Genomic DNA, 27,766 nt, shown 5'->3' on the forward strand with positions numbered 1-27,766 from the left:
CGCTGCGGAATATTAGCCTACAAATTATTTTTCCGCGTGAGAAATACAATGTGTGGCGGGAGTGCGTGACAAAAGACTGAAAAGAGTGACTGTCACTCTCAATGCGTGACACTTGAGAGCCCTGTACTCATGTAGCCGCCCGAGTCTGCGGCGCTCCGGCTGCCCCCTGCGCTGTGAGACACGCCGCGCTGAGAGACTCGCTGGGGACCGAACTGCACTTTAGCCTGCGCTCTATTATTCTGTACGATACACAAAATATAAAAACGAAGCAGGAATTCAAGTATGTGAAATACCTCAGGAAATGTAGGACGCCTGCACCGGCGCCAAAATGCTGCGCGTGCTAAATTAATAGCTTTAATTCCTGGTCAATAAACTTACAAACAGCATTAATCAAACATGTTAAACATGAAATTGTACCCCAGTGAGCTCCACATCTCTACTTCAAAATAAGAACTTCCTTCAATCCACTTCGGACACATACCCCGCTCCAGCCACGTGCAGTGCCGACTAGTGATGTGTCAGTCGCACACGAGCCGTTTAAAAGATCCGGATCCTGACCTGTACACCATCAGTGCTTGCTGATGGTGTACACCAGGGGTCACCAACTCCGGTCATGGAGAGCAACTATCCAATAAGTTTTCTATCCTACCCGGCTTCTGATGAGCCACACCTGCTCCTGGTATTTACCTGAGAACTAGTGTGGCTCATCAGAAGCCGGGTAGGATAGAAAACTTATTGGATAGTAGCTCTCCAGGACTGGAGTTGGAGACCCCTGGTGTACAGGTACAGAGCAGGAGGGAGGGAAAGGAGGAGAGAAAGAGGGAGTGTGGTGCGCGAATAATAGGCAAGATGAGTGATAGTTGGAAACGAAGCGGCATTTGGATGCATTTTAATAGCTATGATAACTCAAAGGCACAATGCACAGTTTGCAAGATGAAGCTGTCATTTCGATCAAGATCCACAAACAACCTTCACAGACACTTAGGAACTGCGCATCCAACAGTTCAGATGGAAGGAAAAAGACAGGCTAGCGTGCTGCTACTGCCAGAAGCCGGATCAGCCCGTCTAAGCTGAGGCACTTAGCCTTTCTGCCCCAAAGGAAATGCTAAAATGTTACACTGTTAGAAAGGTGATAGATAGTTGTTAAAGTGGATAGATACTAAAACTGTTGGATGCTGGTGTTTTGCACGTTGTAATTTCTTTATAATTTCTTTATTGTTATTCGTTATTTATGTTATTTGACTGTTAATGGTATCAAAGACAAAAACAGATTTTCCACTATATAATGTTCAATACACGTGTAGTAGTGTTTGAGGTTTTTACATTTCATCTTTTTATACCAAACATGATGTAAAATTATGGTATTGAGAAAATCATAAGGTTTAGTACACATATCAATCATGCGTCATAACAGCGCTGAATCTGGCTGAGGCAGAAGTAATAAAATGAAGAGCCGTTTGGGAGCCAGAAGAGCCGGCTCTTCTTGGTGAGCTGAGCCAAATGATCCAACTCACTAAAAAGAGCCGAAATTCCCATCACTAGCGCAGACTGAGGAGACATTCAGTGTCACAGCCAGTTTGGGGAGATTACGGGTGCTGTCTTAGGACAATCCTAACAAATCTCAAAACAGTACTACTACAGAAGTCCCCAGACTCCCATTGTTATTTAAGAAAATAGTCATTTTTAAACCCAAAAAAGATAAGAAGAAAAAAAAAACACATCACAATAATTGTGTGAATGCTATCATAAAGTAGTATTAATGGTATTAAGCATAAAAACATGCAAACAAACTTACATTTATGGATCCCTGGTCTGGTCCTGCACTTTCCACTGTGGTCCACACTATAGCAGAAGCAGAATGACATAGTACTGCTGTATCCATTTATTTAATTGATGTACTTTCTCCACATACATGAGTCTATAGCAGGAGCAGACACACATTCTACACTCACTTCAGTTTCTCCAGTTTACAGCTGGGATCCTCCAGTAGAGCAGAGAGCAGCTTCACTCCAGAGTCTCCTGGGTGATTGTAGCTCAGGTCCAGCTCTCTCAGGTGAGAGGGGTTTGACTTCAGAGCTGAAGCCAGGGAAGAACAGCCTCTCTGTGTGACTCTACAGCCTAACAACCTGCAGAGAGACAGACAATATCTCTCCAATAAATAAAAACACCTCACCACTATGAGTATTACTTTTAACTAAATGTGACGACTTCAATAAAGATTACAGTAATTACACATTACACTGTGGAATACCCAGTAATATTGACCTCAGTATCTCCAGTGTACAGTGTGAATCCCCCAGTCCAGCAGAGAGCAGCTTCACCCCTGAATCCTGCAGGTCATTGTCACTCAGGTCCAGCTCTCTCAGCTGAGAGGAGTTTGATCTGAGAGCTGAAGCCAACACTTCACAGCATGTCTCTGTGAGTCTACAGCTGTCCAGCCTGGAAAAGGAAACGTGTTAAAATATGAATACATACACGACACACACAGGTATATCAAATAAAATATCAAAATAAACATTTTTAAGTACAATAAGACATGTAGCATATAGCTGAAATATCAGTTATTTTGTTGTTTCCTTGTCCTAGTCAGAAACACAAATAGTTTTTACTTGACACTCCCCAGCCGAGACGAACCTGCTTTTTAATGACCTTACAGGGTGAGTTACCCTGAGACTCTGTAATAAATGCATAAGTATTTTGATAAAGCTCTGAGCAGCGCTGGGGCTCAGTGATCAGCACTACAGCCGACCCAGGGGTTCTAGGGTTTTGGGTTCAGTTCCAGCCTCGGATGTGTGTAAGTGTACATGTTTATGGGGGTTTGAATGTCAAGAAGAGCTTAAGTATAATTTTTATATGATTTTTGAATTGCTTACGCCATGACTGAAATACTTATTTTCTGTTTTGCTGTGCCTGAGAACCTGATAAATTTCCAAAACACTAATCACACAATTATCAATCCAGCCAGATAGGGATGAAATAGTGAAATTTTATTCATCCCCCTGGTATAATAGTGCTCTCACCTCTCTGATCTTTTTTTTTTTTTTTTTTTTTCCCCCTGTCGTGTCGGCAGTTAAGCAAGCAGGATGTTAGTCTGGGTGCTTTATTGTGCCAACACTTTTATTTTAACAAGTGGAGCTTCGGATTTAAGCTCCTCTTGTTACTTGAGGTATACTCTTTATTAATCAGTTATATGTCATTGCGCCACAAAGCCGGAGCTGACAGGGGGGGTTAGTGGGAAAAAAAATTCGAGAGAGAAAGTGAGAAAGGAGAGAAAGGGGTGAGAGACAGTAAAATAAATAAATGCATAATAAAAATAAAATAAGGAGGGGGGTCAGAGAGAGAGAGAGAGACAGGGAAAGAGAAATAATACATAACAAACAATAGAACAAAAAAGGAAAGAGTGATGAGGACAGCTTCTGCATCTTGCTGCTTTACACCGTATCATCACACCAGCTGCTGTATCTGAAAGATAAGATCCAGGGACACACACAAACAGTATACACACAAAGAAACCAGTGGTACCGCCACGACATGGGACCGTGCCTGTGCCAGTATCCGCTCCTGGAACCAAACACGTCAATACCAACGAAAGAAAATAAATATATACAGTAGGCACAAGCAGACCACCAGGAACACCGTCCAAACATTGTCGTACCCGCATCCGCATCCGAGAGGAGGGAGTGGAAGCCACACACCAACCCCCACACACACTCTCACACACACACACACACACACCCAGACAAGGGGAAAGAGGGATAAAATAGGGGAAGAGAGCCCCAGGCGCTCGTGTGTGTGCGTGTGCGTGCATGTCTATGTGTGTGTGCGTTCTAAGTGTATGTGTGTGCGTGTGCATATGTGCATGTGTGTGTGTACGCATATGTGTATGTGTGTATGTTTGTGTGTTGTGAGTGTATGTATGAGTGTGCAGGTTAACATGGAATGATTCCCAGTGTGTGTGCGAGGCCACAACAACGCCGCCCCGGGGCCCCCAGACGGCCGGGAGAGCCCCGACGGGTCACGGACCCAGCCGCCCCACAGTGGCCAGGTACCCGGGCCCCCGCCACCGGAAGGCTGCGCGCCCACCCAAGGAAGGCAGGGAAGGAGGCACCGGGCGCCCCCCACCGGCAAGCACGAGGCAGGAACCCCACGGCCACAGGCGGTAGCGCGCCGGCCCCCCCCGGGGGCCGGCCACGCAGGCACGGATAGAACCCGGAGCCCGGAGCACCCGCACACCCCGTGAGGGCCCCGCCAGCCCCGGGGAGACCCGCCCCCCCCCAAGAACCCCCACCCGGGGGACCAGGGGGACGCCCCGAGAGCCACCAAGCACACCCGCCCCTGGCTACCCCGACCCCCCCTCCCCCACCCAGATCCCAACCCTCCCTCCCCAGCCCCCGCACCCTCCCTCCCCCAAGTCCCCTCACTGCCGCACCCACACCGCCCCATCATCCACGTGCTCCCCGTACCAGGACAAACATGCAGACACACCGATCCATGCATGCACTCATACACACACTCAGACACACACTCCCAGTCACACCTGCTCGTCTTTGAAGTCCGGCAGCAGATGCCCTGGACTTGCCCAGTGGACGGCCCAGAGGATGTTCCCCACCCCCCCAGATCGCAGGCGAGCGGGCACCCCGCCGGAGACCGGCAGCGCCCCACAGATGCGGCCGCCCCACCCCCGAGCCCACCCGCCGGCGCCCGCCACCCCCGCCACATCCAGGACCCCCCACCCCGCCCCCCCCCCAACCGCCCCCCACCCACCTTGATCATTGATGGTGTACATGTGTGTGAACTAAGGTGTCGTTGAGATATGGGGGAGCATATGGGGAAAAGACACCCATCGCCCCCCCCAAGCCCTAAGTGTCTAAAGTGGAGTTAAAATAGAGGGGAAGGGAGCTGTGCAGTCCAGCTGCGGGCTGCAGAAGCAGCCGACCCAGGACCTGCACAGCTCCCCCCGCCCTCCAAGGCCCTATGTGGAGGAGTGGTGTGACGTGGATGTATGTCTAAAATGCAGTTAAGATAATGAGGGGGGGATGAGTGGCTAATCGCCCCCCCTTCCCTCTGTGTGGTGCGGTGTGATGTCTAGATGTGGCGTCTAATGTGTAAGATGGGGGGTGAATAGCTGATCACCCCCCATTACCTATGTGTGGTGTAGGTGGATGCGGGCCGGCAGGGGGGGCGCGCGGCGACAGCCCACAGTGCCGCAGGGCAGCGGGCGCCAGGCAAGGCACGCCCGGACGCGCGGCGCCAACACCCAGGGGGACACCCCCGCCCCCCGCCGCAGCGCCCCCCCGCCCCAACCCAAGGAGGTGTCTGGGGCCTCATCTGCGCCGGCATCGCCGACGAGCCATTCATACCCAGATACCCACATTCACCAAACACTCGCACCCCACCACACCCGCACCACCCCAACACCGACGTGCTCCCCCGTCCCAGGCCATACATGCAGACAAACAGAGCATGCATACTCACCGGATACACACATACAAACACGCACGCCCAACACGCACACCCTCACCAGATACACACACAGACACGCACGCCCACACGCACACACACCAGATACACACATAGACACGCACGCCCACACGCACACACTCATCTCGAGGCCCAACAGCAGATGCCCTGGAATTGTCCAGTGGACGGCTCCAGAGGCTGTTCCCCCACCCCCCAGGTCGCAGGCTAGCGGCCCCCCGCCGAAGGCCGGCAGCCCCCCGCGGACGCCGCCGCCCCGCACCCGGGCCCGCCAGCCAACACCCGCCGCCCCCGCCATCCCCCAACTCCCCCGGTCCGCCCACCACCCCCCTTGGTCAGTGGGAATGGGTGTGTGTGTGGAGCTAGGGTGCAGTTAAAATGTGGAGGGGACACAAGTGGGGGATGGATACCCCAGCCAGAGCTGCGGTCCTCCCCCCCCAGCCCCCACAGGCCCTCAATGTCTAAAGTGGAGTTAAAATAGAGGGGAAGGGAGCCGCGCTGTCCAGCTGTGGGCTGCTTTGGCAGCCGACCCAGGACCTGCACAGCTCCCCCCACCCTCCAATGCCCTATGTGAAAGAGTGGTGTGACATGAATGTATGTCTAAAGTGCAATTAAAATAATACAGAGGGGGGTGATCTTTGATCTTGCTCTCTATGATACACACATACAGGTCAGAGCTCAGGGTTGGCCAGCATCCAGCCCCCCTGAAGCTGGGGGGGTAAGGGCCTTGCTCAAGGGCCCAAAACCAGCATCACTCTGCCGGCCAGGAATTTAAACCGGTGACCTTCTGACCACAGGCACAGATTCCAAACCCACTGAACCACACGCCACACTAAGAATGTTAAAAATATACAAATCCTGCAGTATCCAGAATGAAAAAGAATTTCTGGGTGGTCTATATAAATACACCCTAATTGTTCTGATAAGATATAAAAGCAGTATCATGAATAACATCTGTACTTCTTTAGCAACAGACGGATGTAAGATCACTTACAGAGCTGTCCTAGATTTCTTGATCACAGGCAGCAGCCTCTGAAGACCTTCATCTGATCTGATGTATTTCTTCAGATCAAACACATCCAGCTCCTTATCTGACATCAGTAACACAAAGGCCAGAGCTGACCACTGTGCAGGTGAGAGGTCTGCTGCTGAAAGACTTCCTGAACTCAGGTATTTTTGTACTTCCTCTATTAGAGAATTGTCACCCAGTTCATTCAGACAGTGGAACAGGTTAATGGTCCTTTCTGCAGATAAATTCTCCTGTATTTTCTTCTTGATATACTGGGCCGTTTCCTTAATGTTATGTGAGCTGGGTCTTGTCTCTCCAAGTAGTTTTTTTAACGGAGTTCTTTTCTGGCCCATTAGCCTTTGTAACAGATTCTTACTGGAGTTTGTTGAGAGGCCCAGGAGGAAGCGGAGGTAGAGGTCCAAGTGTCCATTCTTGCTCTTTAATGCCTGATCCACTGCAGTCTTCAGCAGGTCAGCTGATGAGTTTGACAGAAACACATATAAAGCAGCGAGATACTCCTGGATGCTCAGATGCACAAAGCAGTACACCTTCTCCTGATACAATCCATATTCCTCCTTAAAGACTTCTGTGCACACTCCAGAGTAAACTGAAGCTTCAGTGACATCAATGTTATTCTCTATCAGATCTTGCTTATAAAATATGAGATTGCCTTTCTCAAGGTTTTCAAAAGCCAGTTTACCAAGTTTTAAAAGGAATTCCTTGCTGTATTTCTTAAGCTTGGTTTCATCGTTTTTCATATACTTGTCATTTTTTAAACTCGCTTGAAAGATCAGGAAGTGTGTGTACATTTCAGTCAGAGTCCTTGGAACTTCTCCCTTGTCAGTCTCACTAAAAAGCCTTTCAAGGACAGTGGCTGAAATCCAGCAGAACACAGGTATGTGGCACATGATGAAGAGGCTCCTTGATGATTTCACATGTGTGATAATCCTGTTGGCCAGACACTGATCACTAAATCTCTTCCTGAAATACTTCTCCTTCTGGGCATCACTGAACCCTCGTATCTCTGTCACCTGGTGGACACACTCAGGAGGTATCTGATTGGCTGCTGCTGGCCGGGAGGTTATCCAGAGGAGAGCGGATGGAAGCAGATTCCCCTTGATGAGGTTAGTCAACAGCACATCCAGTGACGTTTTCTTTGTTACATCAAACCAGCTTTCATTCTTCTGAAAATCTAGAGGAAGGCTACATTCATCCAGACCATCAAAGATCAACAAAACTTTGTACCTACACAGCTCAGTGGATTCAAGCGATTTCAGTTCTGGGACAAAATGGTGAAGCAGATCAATCAGACTGTATTCATCCTTAATCAAATTCAGGTCCCGGAAAGGAAGAGCAAATATGAGGTGAATGTCCTGGTTTGCTTTTCCTTCTGCCCAGTCAAGAATAACTTTCTGCACAGAGATTGTTTTCCCAATACCTGCGACCCCTTTTGTGAGTACAGTTCTGATAGGTGTCACACGCCCATGTAAGGGTTTAAATATATCATTGCACTTGACTGTAGTATCTTCTGTTACCCTTTTCTTGGATGCTGTTTCAATTTGTCTCACTTCATGTTCATCATTGACTCCTCCAGCTCCCCCTTCAGTTATGTAGAGTTCTGTGTAAATCTCTTTGAGAAGTGTTGGCTGTCCTTCCTTAGCTTTCCCTTCAAATACACACTCAAATTTCTTCTTCACATTAAATTTGATTGCACGCTGAAACTGCAACAGAAGATGCCCTGAAATAAAATGAGAGCTGTTCAAAAAAACATTTTTTATTCATTTAAGCCAAATTAAATCAAAATAAATAAATGATAAACTGAAATATAATACACATTTTTTCATAAACTCTTTTTCTGTGGCAAATCAAACACACACTGAATGAGGTACAGCTCTTACTCTTCTCCAGCATGTCAGCGAGATCATTGTGCTCCATGGTCCTCAGGATGTACAGTGTGATCTTCAGAGCTCCCTCTCTACCACAGGTCTTCTGCATCTGACCGTCACTGTCCAGGTCATTGTCCTCCTCCAGCTGAGGCTCAGAGCATTCTGGGTCATTCTGATCCAGGTACCTTTTGAATTTCATCAGCTCATCCTTCAGAAACGTTTGAGCTTTTTTCTCCAGTAACTGAAACGAACAGTTACAGTTTAATTATTATCACTTCAGGCATCGTATCTTTTTATAACTTCATTTGTGAATTATGCTGCGTTCCATTTCAACTTGTAACTTGGAAATTCCTAGTGGGAAATTTCAACTGGAACGCCCCCTGAAGTCGGAATTCCACCTCGTGAAGTCAGGGGAACCTACACAACCCCAAACTCAGAATTCAAAATGGCTGCACCCTTTATCAACAGAAGTTAAAGCTGTAGTTTTTTAGTGTTTAGTAGCAGTTATGTATTATTTGTGGCTCATTAAATTGGTTGTACACACCGCTTTCTGTTGCTATTTGTGTTTTTTTGCGCTAAACATCACGTAATGTGTTGTTATCAACTGGTATTGCTACCAATGGCTAACAATTAACCTGGCTAGAACTAGGGCCTGTTTCAGAAGGCAGGATTTATTGCTTAGCCGGATAACTTGTCAGATTTAAAGTATAGTCTGGGCTAAATGTAAGTGAATGAAGATGAAGGCCATTTAAACTGGGGCACATTAAATACAAGGAGTTATATGGCTAAGGAAGATACCCTGCTGTTTGTTTCAGGTCCCTGGTTTTGCTAAATGTCTTTCTGACTTTCTGTACTGGAATGAGGTTAACTTGGGTGTGACGTCATTCCCAGCTCCGACTTCCGACATTCCGAAATGGAACGCAGCATTAGATGTAAATATCTTCTCTTTCACAGGACAAACTACTTATTGTATACGTGTATCTGTAGAAGATATGTCAATTTAGATAAAATTTAAGAAAATATACTTAATAAATGCAAACCTTGAAGATGGATGATAAGCCTGCTTTATGTGGATGTAAATTACATCTATTCACTCGGTCCCTGTGAATAAAACACAAATATCCAACCTTTATATTTTTATTTAAATAGATGTAACTGCCATCCACATTCTGAGTTTATTTCATTAGGGTGGCTTCCTGACATGAGCTTGCTTATGACAGTATAAGACAAGCAGTGACATCTAGTGGCAGCACAGAGAGACAGCAGGTAGCAGCCAGGAGAGACGGTTTGGCATGTAGCTCCCAGTCACTCAATGACATTCAGGGGTTACTTCTTGTAAACTGTTTTACATGATTTCAAACAGATTTCAACTTAATTACCATAACTATTCAAAGGGATCTGGGGGGGGGGGGCAACCCTGACCCCTGCAATTTGGGGCCCCCAGCTGATCTCAACTTTTTTTTTTTGCTAAAATAACACATTGATCAAATGTTCTTACCAAACCATTTATATATTAATTTTGATTACAATTAAATGTATAACAATACACCAATATACAAATTTTGCATGATATCATCCCCCCCCCAACAGCACTCCTGTTTCTCTTTTGGCTCCAAAGGCAGCTGGCTTAACCCCAAAAGGGATTTGTTCTGTCCCTTGTTTCCAGGGGTAACACTAGACTGCCTGTAATACTCAGGGGGCTTCCTGTCTCTAGCTGGGCTGCACCTCAGGTACCTGGCAGGCCCAGGCTCTGCTGTGACCTCTGGCAGCTCCGTAGGATCTTGTACAGTGTGAGAGAAAAAGTGACTAGAGGGATATTTTGTAATCAGCTTTGAAATTGTATCTTTGTGCAACTAATGCAAAAGTACCTGAGTGTTAGGCAGCTGACAGCCAAGAATGTAAGCTTAAGAGAATTAAGAGTTAACCTTAGTGTAGCGATATGTGCTTGAACTTTGTGCTCATTAGATTGAGCAGAAATGCAGGCTAGAGAACAGAAATGCAGGTTTACAGCATGTTTATCAGACAGAGCAGGAAAATCACAAAAGGCTACAGTGAGTGGGGGCTGCTTGCAGGTGGCCAGACCCATAAGTTACAGGCTGTATAAAGTACATATGAAATGCTGATTACAGAATATCCCTCTAATCAATATTTCTCTCACAAGTGTTTTCCCTGGTTCATAGCCCCTTAGTTCTGTTTGTTAATTGTTAGTTAATTCCACCTGTGTCCTGTTTCCAGTGTCTGCCCTGATTGGTTGAATGTTTTGAGGCCTCACACCTCCTGTTAGGGATTGCGGCCGGGAAAGCAGCACAGACGTCGTGAAATCAGGTAAACGGGGATTTATTAGAAATTACAAAAACCACAAGACACAAGGCAAGCCACAAATGTCAAAGATCGGCCAGGGGTAAGATGGAAACGGAAGCACTAAATACACAGAATCAATTAACAGCAACTAGACACAGCTGAGAACACCAGGATTCCATATGTGGTAACAAGGGGGCGTGGCACACAGGAGGATTGGATCATGACACCTGCCTTTTGTTAGTCCTCATGATCTGTGTATTTTAGTGCCTGCCTGTGGTCAGTTCCTTCACTTGGTCATTGTATCACATGCTGTTGATCCTGTGCTTTGTTCCTGTGTGTATTGGATTCCTGTGTAGTTATTTTCCCCTTAGTTCTGCTCCCTGGGTTGCTGCTCTTTACTAGTGTCCCCTGTGTTTTGTTGTTATGGCCTTTTGACCCCTCGTGGTTCCCTTATTTTCTGCTCTGCGTTTTGTTATAAATAAACCCCTGTCATCTTGGAGCCGCACTGTGGATCGTCATCCTTTCCTCGCCTGCACCATCCCCGATCCCATAACAACTAGCTAATTAGTAACAGGCACTGTTCCATTAAACATGTTCAAACTGAAGCCTCAGTCTGAACAGAGCTAAGGAACCCATGAGAATCTATTTATTATCAAAGCAGAAACATCCATCCCAGAAGAAGACAATCTATTGCCCAGTCATGCTTAATCAATATAGAGCAGTAGCTTTGTTCCAGCTGCATGCTAATGATTAAAAATACACCTTTCAATCTACCTTCTAATTCCAGCTCACAAGAAGTCAGTCTTTACAGTAATCCTCATCCCTTTACCTCAGATGTGATTTATACAGAAGACAGACAAAACTTCTGTTTAAATTTTCAAAGACAATGGGATTTGCAAAAGTTTTTTTAATTTGAAAGTTGAATTTTTTTTTCTTGTAGCTTGTGTTTGCCGGTATGTCTTTTGACTGAGAGTCTGTGTGTACCTTTGATTTGTAGGTAAATGTCCCTCTCTGAAGTAGATTGGTCGGTCCATTGACTTGTCACTCTTCATGGAAACACAGCTGGGTACAGGTGAGCCTGCTCTCTCCATCAGGACACTGTGGACAGTGAGAGGAAAGATCCTCATTATATAAATATAACCCATATACTGTGGACAGGGTCACATTAAATCTTCAGCTGTTTAACCTTCTGCTCTGTCTTCATGTGCTTTGATATGCTGTGAAGCTCTTGATGCAAACATGCTTGTTTACAGTTAGCTTCAATGTGAAATAAACTCTCTCATCTAAAATGACATACAGTAGCCTCCTTTGCTAGACTTGCCTGTTGTTTCTTTATATCAGTGGTTCCCAAACTGGGGGGGTATTGCAGGGGGTGCACCAATGGGATAGCCCACGCTCCACTCGAGCACTGCTAGCAAAAACATGGGCAAGTTTGTGCACCCAGCCAGGCCTCCAGCAGAGGCGGACACTTCATCAGCTGCAAGTTCAAGCTCCAAAGCAAAGAAGGGAAAATATGATGAGTCATATCTGGCCCTTGGTCTCACAACGACAATGGTGGGTAATGAGGAGAGACCCAGTGTGTTGTGTGTCTGAAAATACTCGCTGCTGACAGTCTGAGGCCGACCAAATTAAGTCGTCATTTGGAGACAGCACAGCCTAAGCATAAAGATAAGCCAGTTGATTTCTTTAAAGGAAAACAAACTGCCGTGAACAACAAAGCATCATTACTGATGCTGTATCTTTGCTTAAAAACACTTAACTGGCATCATATAAAGTTGCCTACCGAGCTGCTCAGGGTAAAAACCACACAGGAATTAATACTTCCCTCCGCTATCGATATGGTTGCAACTATGATTGATGAAGCAACAATTGATGAAGCCAGCAAGTTAAAGGCAATTCCGTTATCAAACAATACGACCGCGAGGTGCATTCATGACGTCAGAAGACATAGAGGAGCAGCTGACTGACACGGTGCGGGACAGACGCCACTTCACACTGCAGGTGGATGAAGCTACTGACAGTAACAGAGACTGTTTATTCATAACGTATATCAGATATATCGATGCTGAGGATTTCAAGGAGGATTTGCTGCTCTGTAAGCAAATCACTGGCAGAGCCACTGCAGAAGAAATGTTCAAAATCACTGACACTTATTTGAGAGGCTGGTCTGAAATGGGAGGACGGTGCGGGGATCTGCACAGACGGGGCTCAGGCTATGGCTGGGAAACGAGGCGGCTGCAAGCGCTCGTGAAGCGCGTCTCTCCCAGTGTGCAGTGGACACACTGTATGATCCATGGAGAAGTGCTGGCGTCTAAACAGCTTAGCCCCGAGCTGAACGATGTAATGACGGATGTCATCGCTGCAGTAAACTACATTAAAACGCCCCGTCAAAGCCCGGATTTTTTCTGCCCTGTGTGAGGAAATGGGCTCCAACCACACAGCTGCTTTGTTTCACAGTGGGGCTCGTTGTCTGTCGCATGGGAAAGTTTTTACCAGAATATTTGAGCTCCGAGATGAGATCAGCACTTTCATGGAGGAACAGGGTCACAAGCTTGCCAATAAGTTTCAAAATGACAAATTCCTCCTGAAAGTAGCATATCTGAGTGACATGTTTCAGAAACTCAATGAACTAAATCTGCATATGCAAGGCACCAACACACACCTTCCACATCTGGCAGATAAAATCACATCATTCACAAGAAAAGAAAAATTACATCATTCACAAGCGAGTTACTGAGGGAAATATAGACTCATTTGGGAACCTGAACACAATCATTGTGCTCAACAAGCTTCAGAACACAAATATCTTACGCATGAAAGCTCACCTCTCTGCCCTACAAAAATATTTCCAGAAGGAACAGTGGTCTGTACTACGAAGCGGGGTTACTGGCTTATCGGGGTAACTTGTCGGATTTAAGGTACCACAGTTTAAATGGACTATATATTGGTTCACTTACATGTTGCACAGACTACCTTAAATCCAACAAGTTACCCCGATAAGCCAGTAACCCCGCTTCGTAGTACAGACCACAGTTCATTGATGTTACCTCAGATTCATCAAGGCTGCAATTTGTCTCTTGAGCCTCAGATTCATCTTGAGGCTGCAATTTAAGTCTAAAACACTGGCTGCATTTTGGATTGGAGTGGAGAAGGATTACCCAGTGCTAGGAGGGAAAGCTGTGGGCACACTCCTTCCTTTTGCTACATCCTAGCTATGTGAGGTAGGTTTTTCTGCTGTGGCCTCTATTAAGACAAAATACAGATCAAACCTGGACCTTGAAAAGGAACTAAGAGTGGCTGTTTCCCAGCTGCAACCCCAAATTGAGAAGTTTTGCAGCACAAAGCAAACCCACACCAGCCACTGAAAAGTGTGAGACTTGAGATGATCCCCTTTTAGTTTTTTTCTGACTGGGAACTGGTTAATTTTCCCAGCTATTTTTGTGGAGACAGGTCTTTATTCTTGTTTATAACTTCAGTTTGCTCTTTATTTCTCCCACAGCGGTGAAATTGCACCATTTGTAATTGCATTTGTTTTGCCCAATTAGAAAAGGGAGTTGTATTTCAAATAAAGTTTGAATCTGAACCTGTGTAGTTTGAATGGGGGGGGGGTGTCAATAATGTTCCTATCTAGAAAAGGGGGCCCTGCAGAGAAAGTTTGGAACCACTGCTTTATATTATATACATTTAGCCTTAAATGGGGATCCCCACAATAAATTTCACCAAGTTACAAAAAAAAAAAATATTTCCAACCGGATTCTCGACTGTCACTGAATACCGATAGCAATGTTTTGATTGGTTGCGAAGACCGAAAATATAAACTTTATTTTACCGCATATTCAGAAAATCATCTCACGCCCCAAAGATGTCGTGAAAAATTGAAGAATCAGCGCTATGTGGCAGCAGAGGACGGCGTCCAGGGAGTACAATTAAATGTAAATTCTTGAAGGGAATTAAATTTAATAAATTTTATAAATGATAAACATAAATCATCTACCCCACGGACCTGAATCAGTTAAGTCTCGAGGAAGTGAATTAAGTTAAGACAGATTACTCTCTCTTTCAAGAATGCTGGAACATTTATTTTTTATGACCGTGTGTAAAGCCGTACAAACACGCAGGTTCTGTCTTACCTCTCAGTTCTCTTTGTTTCACACTCCACAGGGGGGGTCATTTCAGAAGCAGCTCCCCCCATTTTTCTGCCGATCTAGAGCAGATGACTGATGCTGGGGCCTCTATGAACACGAAGCGTAAATAGTGACATACATGCATAATATCTAGTAGCTACTTCATGCAACGGGTGCGGCCGCTATATATAGCTGTGTTTTTATATGTATACATACATACATATATATATATACATACATACATATATAGACACACACACACATATGTATGTCTGAGGTCTCCCAGGACTGGTTTGAGAAACAGTATATACTGTAGCATCTGCTCTAATATATCCTCCCAAATATAGCTTATTTTATTATAAGTTGTCTTTTGAATAAAATCTTACCTTGCAAAACAGTCGTATCCTCGTTTCTTGATAAAATGGAGAGTCCAGCATTAAAATACTTTTACTTTCATTTACAAAGAGGAAATGCTGCAAATGCAGAAGTGGTCTAAGCAGAAATGGACACGGACTCAGTGGCCCGGCGTAGGATTTTTGGGGATATTATCCATGCGACACACACACACACACACACACACACACACACATATATATATGTCCAGCAGACAAGATGTCATCTTGTAATTTTCACTAAAGTGGCAAGTGACAGACATGAAAGAGCAGGTGGTTCTAGAGCTCCAGCAGTCAGGTGTCAGGCAAACTGATGGAGCTTTTTTCACTTAGTCTTGCCATAATGCACGTTCTATGTCATACAGTTTTGTGATCATTTTTAGCGACAGTGTTTTTCTACTGGGTAGAGTACGTGGGATTTAAGGCTTTGACAAGACTTTTAAAACCTTTGTCCTCCACAATGGAAAAGGGCTGGAAATCAGTGGCAATCATTTTATCGAACTCCTCATCAATACTGTGCTGTTTGGCTGGGGTCATCTGCTTTGATATAAACTAACTTATTTTGCTTTGAGTTGCAGTAAGAACGGTTATACTTGCATGACTAGTAGCTGCTGCAGCAGCAGTTGTTGTTGGTTTGGGACCAGACCCCCCAGGGTCAGTAGACGTTGAGCCAGCTTGCCCTCTCTCCCCCATCTGCACTGTGGGATGGACAGTTCTGATGTGTCTGTGCAGGTTTGTGGTGGAACCTGTTCTTACTGTTATTTTCATTTTACAATGAAGACGCTCTGCTCTGCTATTCCCAGTGTCTCTAAACTGTAGCCAGATGCTGCTTCGTTTACGGGTGTCAGTCATATTTACGTTTTTGCGACGCACTCGCCCTCTCCTCCTCACCGCTGTCTACTGTCTCACTCACTGACTGAGGGGACGGACGGTCGCATCTGTCGCCCTCTCTGTTTTCACATAATGGTATGATCCTATATCCTCACACGTGATTGGCCACAAGGCTGCCATGCTGCCAATCAAAACAAAGTTTTCCCTGAGCAGAGCTGAGCCACTGACAGTGAGAGCTGATTAGCGAAAGGAAAAGAAAATAGGGAGCCGGCTCTCACTCGATGACATGCCCCACCAGAGACAATAGAACACTGGACTTATTGTATGTCAACACAAGAGAGGCATACAGTTCATCGCCTCTCCCTCCCCTGGGAAGATCAGATCACAACCTGGTGCACCTTGTCCCTGTGTATGAGCCCTTAGTGCGCAGGGAGCCAGCAGTCACCCACTCAGTGCAGAGATGGTCGGAGGAGAGCGAGGAGGCTCTAAAGGACTGTTTTGATTCTACTGTGTGGCAAGTGCTTTGTGATGACCATGGGGAGGGCATCAACAGCTCACGTCCGTGCATTACGGACTACATTCATTTCTGTGTGGATAACACCGTACCCACCAGGACTGTGCGGTGCTTCCCAAACAATAAACCCTGGATTACCCCAGAAATCAAGGCCGTCCTCAAGCAGAAGAGGAGGGCTTTCAAATCAGGAGACAGGAAGGAGCACACCAGCTGGGGTGGCCTGTTCCCCAGTCTCCCCATAGACTGGGACTGCCTAATTTGTGGGAAATTAGGTGCCCTCTGGTCACCCCCCCCACCTATCATACTCTGTTCCAATCAGGGACCAGAGGCCAATTAGTATCCTGGGGGGCCCCAGTGACAGGAGACTGTCGACTGTCCACAGGCTGCCCCCGGGGGCTTGGGTCCGGAGAGACCACTGGTGCCTGGATTTTTTCTTTTTGGTGGTCTGCTCCTCCAGCTGCATCTGATTCCATTTCTTTGTCAGCTCCCTCTCACGCTCTTTAGCAGAGTCCTCCTCTTCTCTGTAAGTCAATAGTGTGGATCAGCTGCTCCTCAGGCATAGTAATAAGCCCCCCCACTTGCCTTAGCCTGCTCCTCACTGGCTTAGGGAGCGCGTCCTGCAGTGCCCTTCAGTACAGACCTCCTTGATGGGCTCTACCTTCATTTCAACCACACTCAGCCGTGGAGGAAACATTAGTCGCAGCTGATGCCAGCAGTTAGCACGGTAACCGTCAGAGTGACATGCATCATTCACAGGAGTCCCTGTCGCCGCTGCCAGGCCACTGCTTCGCAGCAGTCTCTCCATTCCGTCTGCCCCCAAAACGCAAGCCAGAACCGCCTTTATGTCCCCTATCGCCAGGAGCCGACCCATAGTTTCCTCCTCAAATGCTTTTATCCATTTTCCGGCCCCTTCTGCCAGAACTGGGAGTCTGAGAATCAGGCCCTCCAGATCCTGTCCTGCCCACGGCACATACTGTGTCTGTGCTCCGTTCACCCTCAGCGGAAGCATCGGAGTGTACCTTCGGAGTGTACCTTCGGAGTGGGCTTCACAGCCCTCCTGCTTCTCACTATTCTATGATCTGCATTATCTTCCTCTACTCCTTCCTCACTCTCCGTTTCTGTCTCTTTCTCCGGAAACTGACTCCATCCTTTAGATGGAGGGTTAGGGGTGTCCAGCAGATGCACCAGCCCTTCTGCATTACTACCACTTGCTCCGTACCCTACCTTTATCTCACTCCCTTGTTTCTCAGGCCCACATGCCTGGCCTTCTGTTCTTCTCTCACTCCCTCGCAGTCCTTCCTGCACCGCCTGCCGCAGCAATGCACTCACTTCCCTGTATCCATCTAAACAACTTACCGTTCCTTTCTGCTCCCTACTTCCTTCATCCGTCTGTGTCACCTCACCTCTGATTTGTACCTTCCCCTCTATTACTGGAAACTGACCCTTGTATGAAGGAGGGGGGGCTTCCACTAACGGACACTGACTTTGATATGACAGTGGCCATATTTCTTCCTGCCTCATCTCTCCTTTCTCACCCCCCTTCTTCTCATTTAGTGCCTTTCTCATGGCTTTCTGCTCCCTTCTCCAGGCCTCTCCCTTTGCTTTAAATAACCTCAGTACCTCCAGTTCCTCACTCCTTTTCTTTTTACGCCTTTCTGTGTTCTTATTAGCCTTATGATACTTTATCAGAGTCTCCATCTCCTCACACACTGCCACATCCCATGTGCCCCCTTTAGGCCACTTAGTTACCAGGGCCTTTGTTCTATTCCCCCACTTTTTAGACATCTTTTCTATCCTCGCTTTAAGCAGGGGGTGCTCTCTCCCCTACTGCTGTACTGGTGTTTCTGCTTCCTTTACTGGGGCCTGCATTTTAATGCTTTCCTGCACTTTACTGTTACACCTCCAATGACGTAGTGGTCAAATTCCTGAAGTTTGCAGATGACACTATAGTCATTGGACTTATCCAGGATGGTGAGGAGTCTGCACATCGGCGGGAGGTTGACCGGCTGGTGTTCAGATACAGTCAGAACAACCTGGAGCTTAACACGCTCAAGACTGTGGAGATGACAGTGGAGTTTAGGAGGCACCATCAGGCACTTCTTCCTCTCACCGTATCCAATGGTCGAGACCTTCAAGTTCCTGGGAACAACTATTTCCCAAGACTTGAAGTGGGAGCCCAACATCAACTGCATCCTCAAAAAGGCCCAGCAAAGGATGTACTTCCTGCGGCAACTAAGGCGGTACGGTCTGCCACGGGAGCCGCTGACCCAGTTCTACACTGCAGTCATTGAGTCTGTCCTTTGCTCATCAGTCACATCTGTACGAATCACAATGAACATTAAATGTTAAATGTTGTTGAACAGCACACATAACTAATAGTACAATATATGTTTAGAAGCAATAGCCGATCAAGACAGTTGTTGTGTTCTGTACATTCGCCAATAGGTGGCGACAGAGGGAAAGGGTTTGCTGGCTGTGTGTGCTTCCCCAGAAGAAGAATACAGAGAGACTTAAAAATACCATGCTGCCGTGCTGTGTGTCATTTCGTCACTCCTTACCCTGCTTTTACCACTCCAGTCAGTTACCACGCAACATAACAACAGTGTGTGTCTGTGAGTCTGTACACCTGTGTGCACACCTGTGTGTGTGAGCGCGCCGGTGTTCATAAGGTTTCTCCATGTAAATGTCTAGTAGTGTGTGTGGAGAACCACAGCCCTGCCCCCCAGGACATGAAACAGATATGGAGGTCCCCCAGGACACGGGAGTCCCAGGAAGACCACCACAGGGACAATTGCAGCCGCCACCCAGAAAAGGGCAGAGGAGAGCTGGGGGGTCATCCGGCAGCCACATCGCAGGAGCCCCAGGGGGCCGTGGCGGCAAGCCACACCAGGGCAGACCGGTCCCCGGGCCCAGAGAACCAAGCCCCCCCACCCACCCCCCAGCAGGGGCCCGACAGGGCCAGGAGGATCAGACCCCCCAAGCAACAGCTGAGAATGAGCCAGTACGCACCCAAGCATCCAGCCCCGGACCACCAACGCACCAGCGGCTGGGGGCCTCATCCACCGGCAGGGAGTGTGGTGGGGGGGAATAGAGCCTGAGATGTTATTTCAGGAGGAGTCTAAGACCCAACCTGACACATACGTATAGACAAACAGGCGTACACATACACAAGCATACGTTCCCTCCCTCATGCACACATAAACAAATATTCACCCATTCGCCCAACATGGAGACACACAGAAATGAACGCCGTACACACACTCACACTGCCCATATATACTCTATACTCCGAGATCCAGGCACCACCGCCCTCAGAGGGGCAATCTGTCACCAGACCTCGGAGATGGACACCTTTTGTCCTCTGGCCACCCCGGACCCTGCAGCAGTGAAGAAGCCCACCAGCCCAGACCCCGACCGGACGGCCAGCTCTTCCTCTCAGCCCCCAGCCCCAGACGGCGAACAGAGAACGGGGGTGTGAAAAGACCCCATGCTTCCCTTTGCCCGCTCAGATGTGGTGTTGGTGCGTGTTGTTGTAAAGTGCTTTAAAACCGGGGAAGGGCATGGCGCTAACCACCCTCTGCCACCCTCTGTCAGCTCGGCCCCTCCCCAGAACCCTCAATGTCTATGTGCGACTTAATCTTTAGAAGTGGGCACTGGCACCAGAGGTAAGGCTGAATGAACAGACCGCCCTCTGGACGCCATTCCGTGTGCCCACCCCCAAGGCCCTAAATGTATGTGTCATGAGAGAGTAAGTAATGAGAGTGTCTAAGTTGTGATGTGTGACTGAGACACAGGTGGTCACGGGGGGACAGAGGAGGAATACCTCCCCTGCATCCCAGCGACGCACCTGCACCTCAGAGCCCTACGTGTGTGTTGGGGTGACAGAGCGGGAGGAGGGAAGCATTTAGGGATGGGGAGGAAAGGATCGGGGGGGGGGCAAAGTACCCCCCCCTCTGGAGCCAGCTCCCCTGCTGACCCTCATAGGCACCCCCGTTCCCCCGAAATCCACCCAGGGCGGGGGGGCCCAGGCCTATCCAGACCGGGGCCCATGGCAGCGGCACCACCGGGCACCACAGAGCCTGGGGCGGCCAACCAGACCCCACCACAGAGGGAAAAACTACACCCACCCCACCATTCAGTCAACTCCCAGACTACATAAGACAATAGACACCCAGGTTGAGGCCCCCCCCGAGCAGAGTGGATACCCCTAAGGAAGGGACCAACTGCAGACAGATGGTAACAACCTCCCCGTCAGCTAAAGAGGCCCCCAGTTCCACTGACACGCTAAAGGCCCCCGCGCCGGGGCCGGGCCCCAGTGCACGCGCCAACCCACACCCCGGCAACACACCCCCCAGGACCCAAGCCCAAACGGAACCCCAGCCTGGAGGCAGAGTGCCCCCAGAACCTCAAGCCCGCCCCGGACCTATTCAGGAGCGGCGCGGCTGCCAGGCCGGTAACCTACGTCCGCTGACTGAAGGAGAGGCTGGAATGGTACATTTCAGACACTTTGATAAGTCCTCACAAATCCTGTGCCAGAACATCTGAGCAGGTGGACAGAACCAAAGAGCATGGATGTAATTGTCAGGTGTATCGCCTTGACAGTGTGAGCAGTTGTTAGAAGACATAAAACCCATCTTGAACATCTGATGCCCTGTATAGTGCACTCTATGCAGGACTTTGTATTGTATTAATTGTAAACTGGGATTTCAAATCAGTTCCAAGGTTTTTAAACATATCTGAGACCAGAAATTGTGGTCCCAGCTGACTGATAGATCTGCCTCCCATTTTGCAATAGGAAGGGATATTGATTCGTCCATTTTGGAAAGTGTCCTGTATATTTTAGACAGTAATTTTGGGGGTTTTGAGATTAAAGAATTCTGCCACAATTGGTGGTATTTGTAATTTGATTTGATTAGACTTGAATTTCCTTTTTACTGTAGATTTAACTTCTAAAAATCTATTCTTGTTAATCCCATGTCTTTTAACTAATAAGTCAAAGGGGATAAAGTCTATTTCTTCGAATATATGTTCCAAGTATTTAATACCTTTACAACTACAATCCGGGAAGTTTATCATATTATTGTTTAGTAGTACGTCAGGGTTGTTCCAGATGGGAGTACGTTTGCATGGGATTAATGAAGACTCAGTCATCGTTTTTAGAAACTCCCACCATGCTGTCAGAGAAGAGCTGATACTGATGCTTTTGAAGCATTCGTGTCGTTTAATGTTTGAGCTAATAAATAGTAGATCCGATATCTCTATATTATTGCATAGTGCCTGTTCTACGTCTAGCCAAGGTTCATCTAAGAGGGTATGTTTTAGCCATCCTGAGATGTTTTGAAGCCTGTTGGCTAAGAAGTAGTGGTGAAAGTTAGGCAGATCTAGTCCTCCTTTGTCCTTGGTCCTTTGCAGCATTTTTAAGGTAATACGCAGGGGTTTGTCTTTCCAAAGGAATTTAGAGATGGTAGAGACCAGAGATCTAAACCAGTCAGGTGATGGTTTGCTTGGGATCATTGCAAATAAATAATTAATTCTTGGCAAAACCATCATTTTTATTGAGGTGACCCTTCCCATGAGTGATATGGGTAGGTACTTCCATCTAACCAGATCATTTCAAGTTTCAAGTTTCAAAGTTTCAAATCTTTATTGTCACATCATGTTACTGGTACAGTACATATGAGTGAAATTCCTGTGTGCTAGCTTCACAAGCAGTAGTGGTGTGCAAAATCTATAAAAAAAATAAATAAAAATAAGTACAAGATATACATATATAATATTAAACGCATGAACGTTGTGCAAAGAGCAGTTATGTGCAACATGAAGTGCATAATTGACATGGAGTCGATAAAGTGGCAGTGGGTTTTTTTTTTTTTTTTCCCTTCCTTCTTTCTTCCCTTCCTTTCCTTCCCTTTTCCTTTCCTTTCCTCTCATTTTTCCTTTCTCCTCCCTTTTTCTCTTCCATTTCCTTCTGCGAAGTGTCAGTGGTTAGTGTTCATTATTCTGATTGCCTGATGATAAAAGCTGTCCGTTAGCCTGCTGGTACGGGACCAAATACTGCGATACCTCCTGCCTGACGGAAGCAGGGTAAACAGATAATGACCAGGGTGACTGGAGTCTTTGATGTTCCTCCTCGCTTTCCTCAGACACCGCTTCTTGTAGATGTCCTGGAGGGAGGGGAGCACACCTCCAGTTATCTTTTCCGAACACCGCACTACTCTCTGCAGAGCTAGGCGGTTGTAGGTGTGGCTGTTGCCGTACCAGGTGGTGATGCATCCTGTGAGGATGCTCTCAATGGCGCAGTGGTAGAAGGTCCTGAGGGTGCGGGGGCTCATGCCGAATCTCTTCAGTCTCCTGAGAAAGAAGAGGCGCTGCTGCGCCTTCTTCACTGCTTTGTCAATGTGAACTAACCATGAGAGATCCTCCGCTAAATGTACACCCAGGAAACGGAAACTGCTCACTCTCTCCACAGCAGCGCCGTTAATGGTGATGGGGGTATATGCTTCTCCACATCTCCGGAAGTCCACTATCATCTCTTTGGTCTTAGCCACATTTAGGGTGAGATGGTTCTCCTGGCACCAATGTGTCAGGGCGCTGACCTCCTCCCTGTATGCCGTCTCATCCCCATTGGTGATGAGACCCACCACTGTTGTGTCGTCTGCATATTTCACGATGATGTTGGAGCTGTTAGTGGCCGTGCAGTCGTAGGTGTAGAGTGAGTACAGGAGAGGGCTCAGTACACACCCCTGTGGAGCACCAATGTTCATTGTGACGGTGGATGACGTGATGTTTCCCAATCTAACCATCTGGCGTCTGTTGGACAGGAAATCGAGGAAAGAGAGCTGCTCACTCCTAGATCTAGCAGTTTCCTGTCCAGCCTTGAGGGAACGATGGTATTGAATGCTGAGCTGTAATCTACGAACAGCATTCTCACATACGTATCTCTCTTCTCCAGGTGGGAGAGGGCGGTGTGTAGTGTCAGGGCAATGGCGTCATCAGTGGACCTGTTGTGACGGTATGCGAATTGTAGAGGGTCCAGTGAGTCCGGTAGCGCAGAGCAGATGAAATTCATCATCTTCTACCTTCTTTAAAAGTGGGATGTGTTAATTTAGTTAAATCTGCCAGCCTAGGTGAAACATTTTTACCTAAATATTTAATATCTCCAGATTGCAGTGGAGTGGAAGATAAATTCTGGAAGAAGCAATTAATCGGAAGAACTGTAGATTTTAACCAGTTTATCAATTAATCTGAGACTCTTGAGAAAGAGTTTATTAATGTAATTACCTCATAGAGAGTGGTTTGTGAATGCTGGAGAAAAGACATCATCTGCATAAAGACTGACCTTATGTTCTACATTCCTGCATTTAATGCCTTTAATCACTATAGCCTGTCAAATTGCTGCTGCTAGTGGTTCAATAAAAATTGCAAACAGTGAGGGGGAGAGAGGGCATCCCTGCCTGGTGCCCCTCTTGAGACAGAAGCTGGAGGATGTTTGGTCATTTGTCCTGACACATGCTGTTGGGGAACTATATGATATTTTTAACCAGTTTATGAAAGAGGTTCCAAAACCAAATTTGTGTAAAGCTGCAAAGCAAAAATTCCAGTTAACTCTATCAAATGCTTTTTCTGCATCTAGAGACAATATTGTAATTTGAAGGTTTTTATTGCACGAATAGTATATCAGATTAAGTAATCTACGTGTGTTTGTTGATGAGTGCCTCCCTTTTATGAAACCAGTTTGGTCAGGATGAATTATGTGAGGGGTTATCTTCTCTATTCTTTTTGATAGAGCTTTGCAGATTATTTTAAGGTCAACGTTAATAAGGGATATTGGATGATAGCTGGTAGGCAATATAGGGTCTTTGCCTGGTTTTAGCAAGAGACTAATGTTGGCAGAATTCATATTTGGTGGTAGTCTGCCATTTTCCTTGGTTTCCTGCAACATTCTGTAGAATGTTGGTGCCAGAATTCTCCTGGAAATCCATCTGGACCTGGAGCCTTTTATGGGGCATACTGTTCAGGGCTTCCTGGAGTTCACCTGGTGTCAGAATCGGATGTTACCTCCCGATCAGGACTCGCATATATATGTATATATATTCTCATTATTTTTTAACACATCTACAGTTATACGGTGGCACAGAGTTTTGACTCCACACAGAAACAGCAACGCGTGCGGCATGACATCACTTTGTTGCAGAGACGCTATTGGTTAACAGGTGTTCTGACAAACCGTCCTACCTATCAAGCTGTCCTACCCGTTGTTACTGCATGCGCACAACTCAAAACAGCCATGTTTTTCTGCTAGGAGCACATGCCTAATGTTTTATCCTACCTTGATCTCGTGTGTGCGGAAAAAGGGTTAGTATTTTATGTTTTACTTCTTTATTAATGTTGATACTTGTTTTCCTTAAGCCCTTGTTCATTTGTTAACTTTTCAAGCGAACATGCGCTTTGTTTTTTGTGCAAAAATATTTCAATTTGGAGTCTCAATTGAAGTCATGTTTCAAGTCTTGATTTACTACTTCTAAACTTAGTAGAACATGGAAGCAGCTTGAAGCGGAAAGCGCGAGTATGTCTGCGGTCTGGAGATATTTATGTTATTTATTACTTGATTGTTCAAGCTACCTCACAGAAGTGCTCTGTTTGTTAACAGAGTTGTTGAATGTTAAAATAAGGTGAATTAAATAAAAAATAAGGAACATCCTGGATCTGTTTCTTCGCTCTTCTTTATTCTTTTTCTTGTGTATTATAGAAGTATCGGATCGGGACTCGGTATCGGTAGATACTCAAAATCAAATGACTCGGGCTCGAGGGCAAAAAACCTGATCGGGACATCACTACCAAAAACAATGTTACTTTCACCTTCTTTGGCGACTTCAACAAGGATACAAAGTCTGCAACAAATCTGTATAATAAGTCATTATAGTGAATGCCAGAGAGCCACACCAGTGAACATGAGAAATTAAAAGAAAATGTGTAATGAAAATAAAATGTAAATGACAAGTGGTTATTTTAGATTTCTTGTACACCTGTCTTAAAATGTAAGGGATACTGGAGCTTGGTTGGGGTGGTCGGGTGGCTCATGGTGGGTGCCGGAAAATTTCCCTTATTTTCAAATCCAAAACTTGACTGGTATGCTGGTAAGTGGAGTACAAAAGTGAAGTTAGCTCCTCCGTATCAGTACAGTGAATATTCTCTAAACACGGTCCAACAGCATCATTAAACGCAGTTACAAATTTTGTAGCAGTAGAAGGCTTCATCTGTCGGAAACATTGGGAGCCCCCACAAGTTAGGGGCATCACACGGAAGATAACTTTCAATCAGAATGGGGGAATGATCAGAGAAATCAGCCTCATAAACTGTCATATTAAAAACAGACAGGATATGATGGTACAAGGTCTAAAGGATGACCATGATCTTCAGTAGGACCTATTACAGACCTATTACAGGTCAGAAGATTCAGTAAGATTCAGGAAGTCTTTAACTAGCGGCTTAGGCGAGCAGCAAATATGTATGTTAAAATCACCCACAATCAAATCCCGGTCATATTTTGGCATAAAATAAGTCAGAAAGTTAGAAAAGTCACTAATAAAGTCCTTCTTATATATATTTTGGTGGCCGGTAAATCACAGCAATAAATACTAGATTTAGGCGGCCCAGTTCAAACATAATCACCTCAAAATTGTAAAACTGCTGATAACTGTTTACAAATAAAAGTTCTCTTTAAAAACTATAGCTACTCCTCCTCCTTAACCAGTAGATCTCGACGAGCTAAAAGATCGCAGAAGGCACTTGATTGAAGTCTGAATGCGGCGTAGATGATTGGGTACTCCTAGTGAAACAGAGGAAGGTCACGTGTCTGCTGTTAATGTTTATAATCCGGCATTTTGTAGCAGAACGAATATCAAATAGAGCTTGGCGATCATATACCAGTAAGGAGCAAACATTTCCAGCAAAAAGCAACAAAAAACAAAAAAACACCAACATGAGCTAATCATGGAAGACGGCCGGCCACACACACTGGCACCATCTTAGGAATGAGACGTCTTATCTTGTCTAAAACTGGAGAAAATTTGCCATTCACTTCATGCTGAAGGAGTGGACTGAGTTGCTGAGTCAGTAGGTGAATGACAGACGCTCATGTTCATCCACTCACTCACCAGCTCATTCAGAACATGAGTGAGACCCAAGGGAGTGACCAAGGCTGTCGGTGGTTCATTCACTATAGGCATATATAGTCCCACACTGTCAAAAAAGAGGGACAGTCCTGGTTCAGTTTTGTTCCCCAAGGTGCAAACTTAATGTTCCCTCCCTCAGACTCCATTTCTGTACCTTAAATTAGACTAAAGGGCACTTTTACCTACAGCTAGGATACAATTGACAGACCCTTGAGGGAACAGCCCGTACAGATTGGTACTTTTTTTTCTGACAGTGCAGGTGTAGTTTCCAGCCAGTCACATGCTGACTTACAGCAGGTCCTTACATGCCTCACTGGGTCTCACTGGCCATAGTCAAGGAGGGAAGCAGCTTTACATTTCTGAGGACAAACAGAAGAAGGAAAACAACAAATCAGTGAAGAGACGTGAACGTGAGTGTGTAGCTGCTGTAAGGGACTCCTTCACTGTGAACAAATCGGCCGCAAACTTTACACCATAAATGGAAGATACCTGTATCAATAATTAATGATGGATTGATGACTTTGTAATAGAGGTCGACCGATGTATCGGTTTTGCCGATTAATCGGCACCGATAGTTGATTCCCGGAACTATCGGTTATCGGCAAAAATCCACGCCGATAGTTTTTCCGGGTTGTGTGAGAGATGAAGCGGCTGAGAACGGTCCGTTGTCCTTATACTACGGTGGCCCCTAGAGACAAAACACACACAAAAGAAAAAGCAGAAACAAAATGAAAATGCGCAGCAAATTAAAAAAACACACAAAAGAAAAAGCAGAAACAAAATGAAAATGCGCAGCAAATTAAAAAAACACACACAAAAGAAAAAGCAGAAACAAAATGAAAATGCGCAGCAAATTAAAAAAACACACGCAAAAGAAAAAGCAGAAACAAAATGAAAATGCGCAGCAAATTAAAAAAACACACGCAAAAGAAAAAGCAGAAACAAAATGAAAATGCGCAGCAAGTTAAAAAAACACACGCAAAAGAAAAAGCAGAAACAAAATGAAAATGCGCAGCAAATTAAAAAAACACACGCAAAAGAAAAAGCAGAAACAAA

General features: G+C 46.2%; 1 protein-coding gene, 1 long non-coding RNA gene and 1 pseudogene across 2 annotated transcripts in view; 1 reads left to right on the forward strand and 2 right to left on the reverse strand.

The window, feature by feature from the left end:
* LOC140586333 (E3 ubiquitin/ISG15 ligase TRIM25-like) overlaps positions 1-27,766 on the forward strand; it is a 189,788-nt pseudogene that overhangs the window by 138,059 nt on the left and 23,963 nt on the right.
* The window catches only part of LOC140586326 (NACHT, LRR and PYD domains-containing protein 3-like), a 128,230-nt gene that overhangs the window by 1,707 nt on the left and 98,757 nt on the right, over positions 1-27,766 (reverse strand). Inside the window, exons 12-14 of the mRNA XM_072708129.1 lie at positions 2,266-2,439; positions 1,953-2,126; positions 1,796-1,842 (exon numbers count right to left, since the gene is read on the reverse strand). Coding sequence (XP_072564230.1) covers positions 1,796-1,842; positions 1,953-2,126; positions 2,266-2,439 — 395 coding nt within the window. The remainder of the gene's footprint in view (positions 1-1,795; positions 1,843-1,952; positions 2,127-2,265; positions 2,440-27,766) is intronic.
* On the reverse strand, positions 11,595-15,256 carry LOC140586338 (uncharacterized). Its single transcript, XR_011988174.1, has 3 exons — positions 15,185-15,256; positions 14,805-14,906; positions 11,595-11,772 (listed from the first exon to the last, which is right to left on the reverse strand). It is a non-coding gene; the product is annotated as an uncharacterized lncRNA (long non-coding RNA).

Source organism: Paramormyrops kingsleyae, unplaced genomic scaffold, assembly GCF_048594095.1.
Source record: "Paramormyrops kingsleyae isolate MSU_618 unplaced genomic scaffold, PKINGS_0.4 ups39, whole genome shotgun sequence".
NCBI classification, from domain to species: domain Eukaryota; kingdom Metazoa; phylum Chordata; class Actinopteri; order Osteoglossiformes; family Mormyridae; genus Paramormyrops; species Paramormyrops kingsleyae.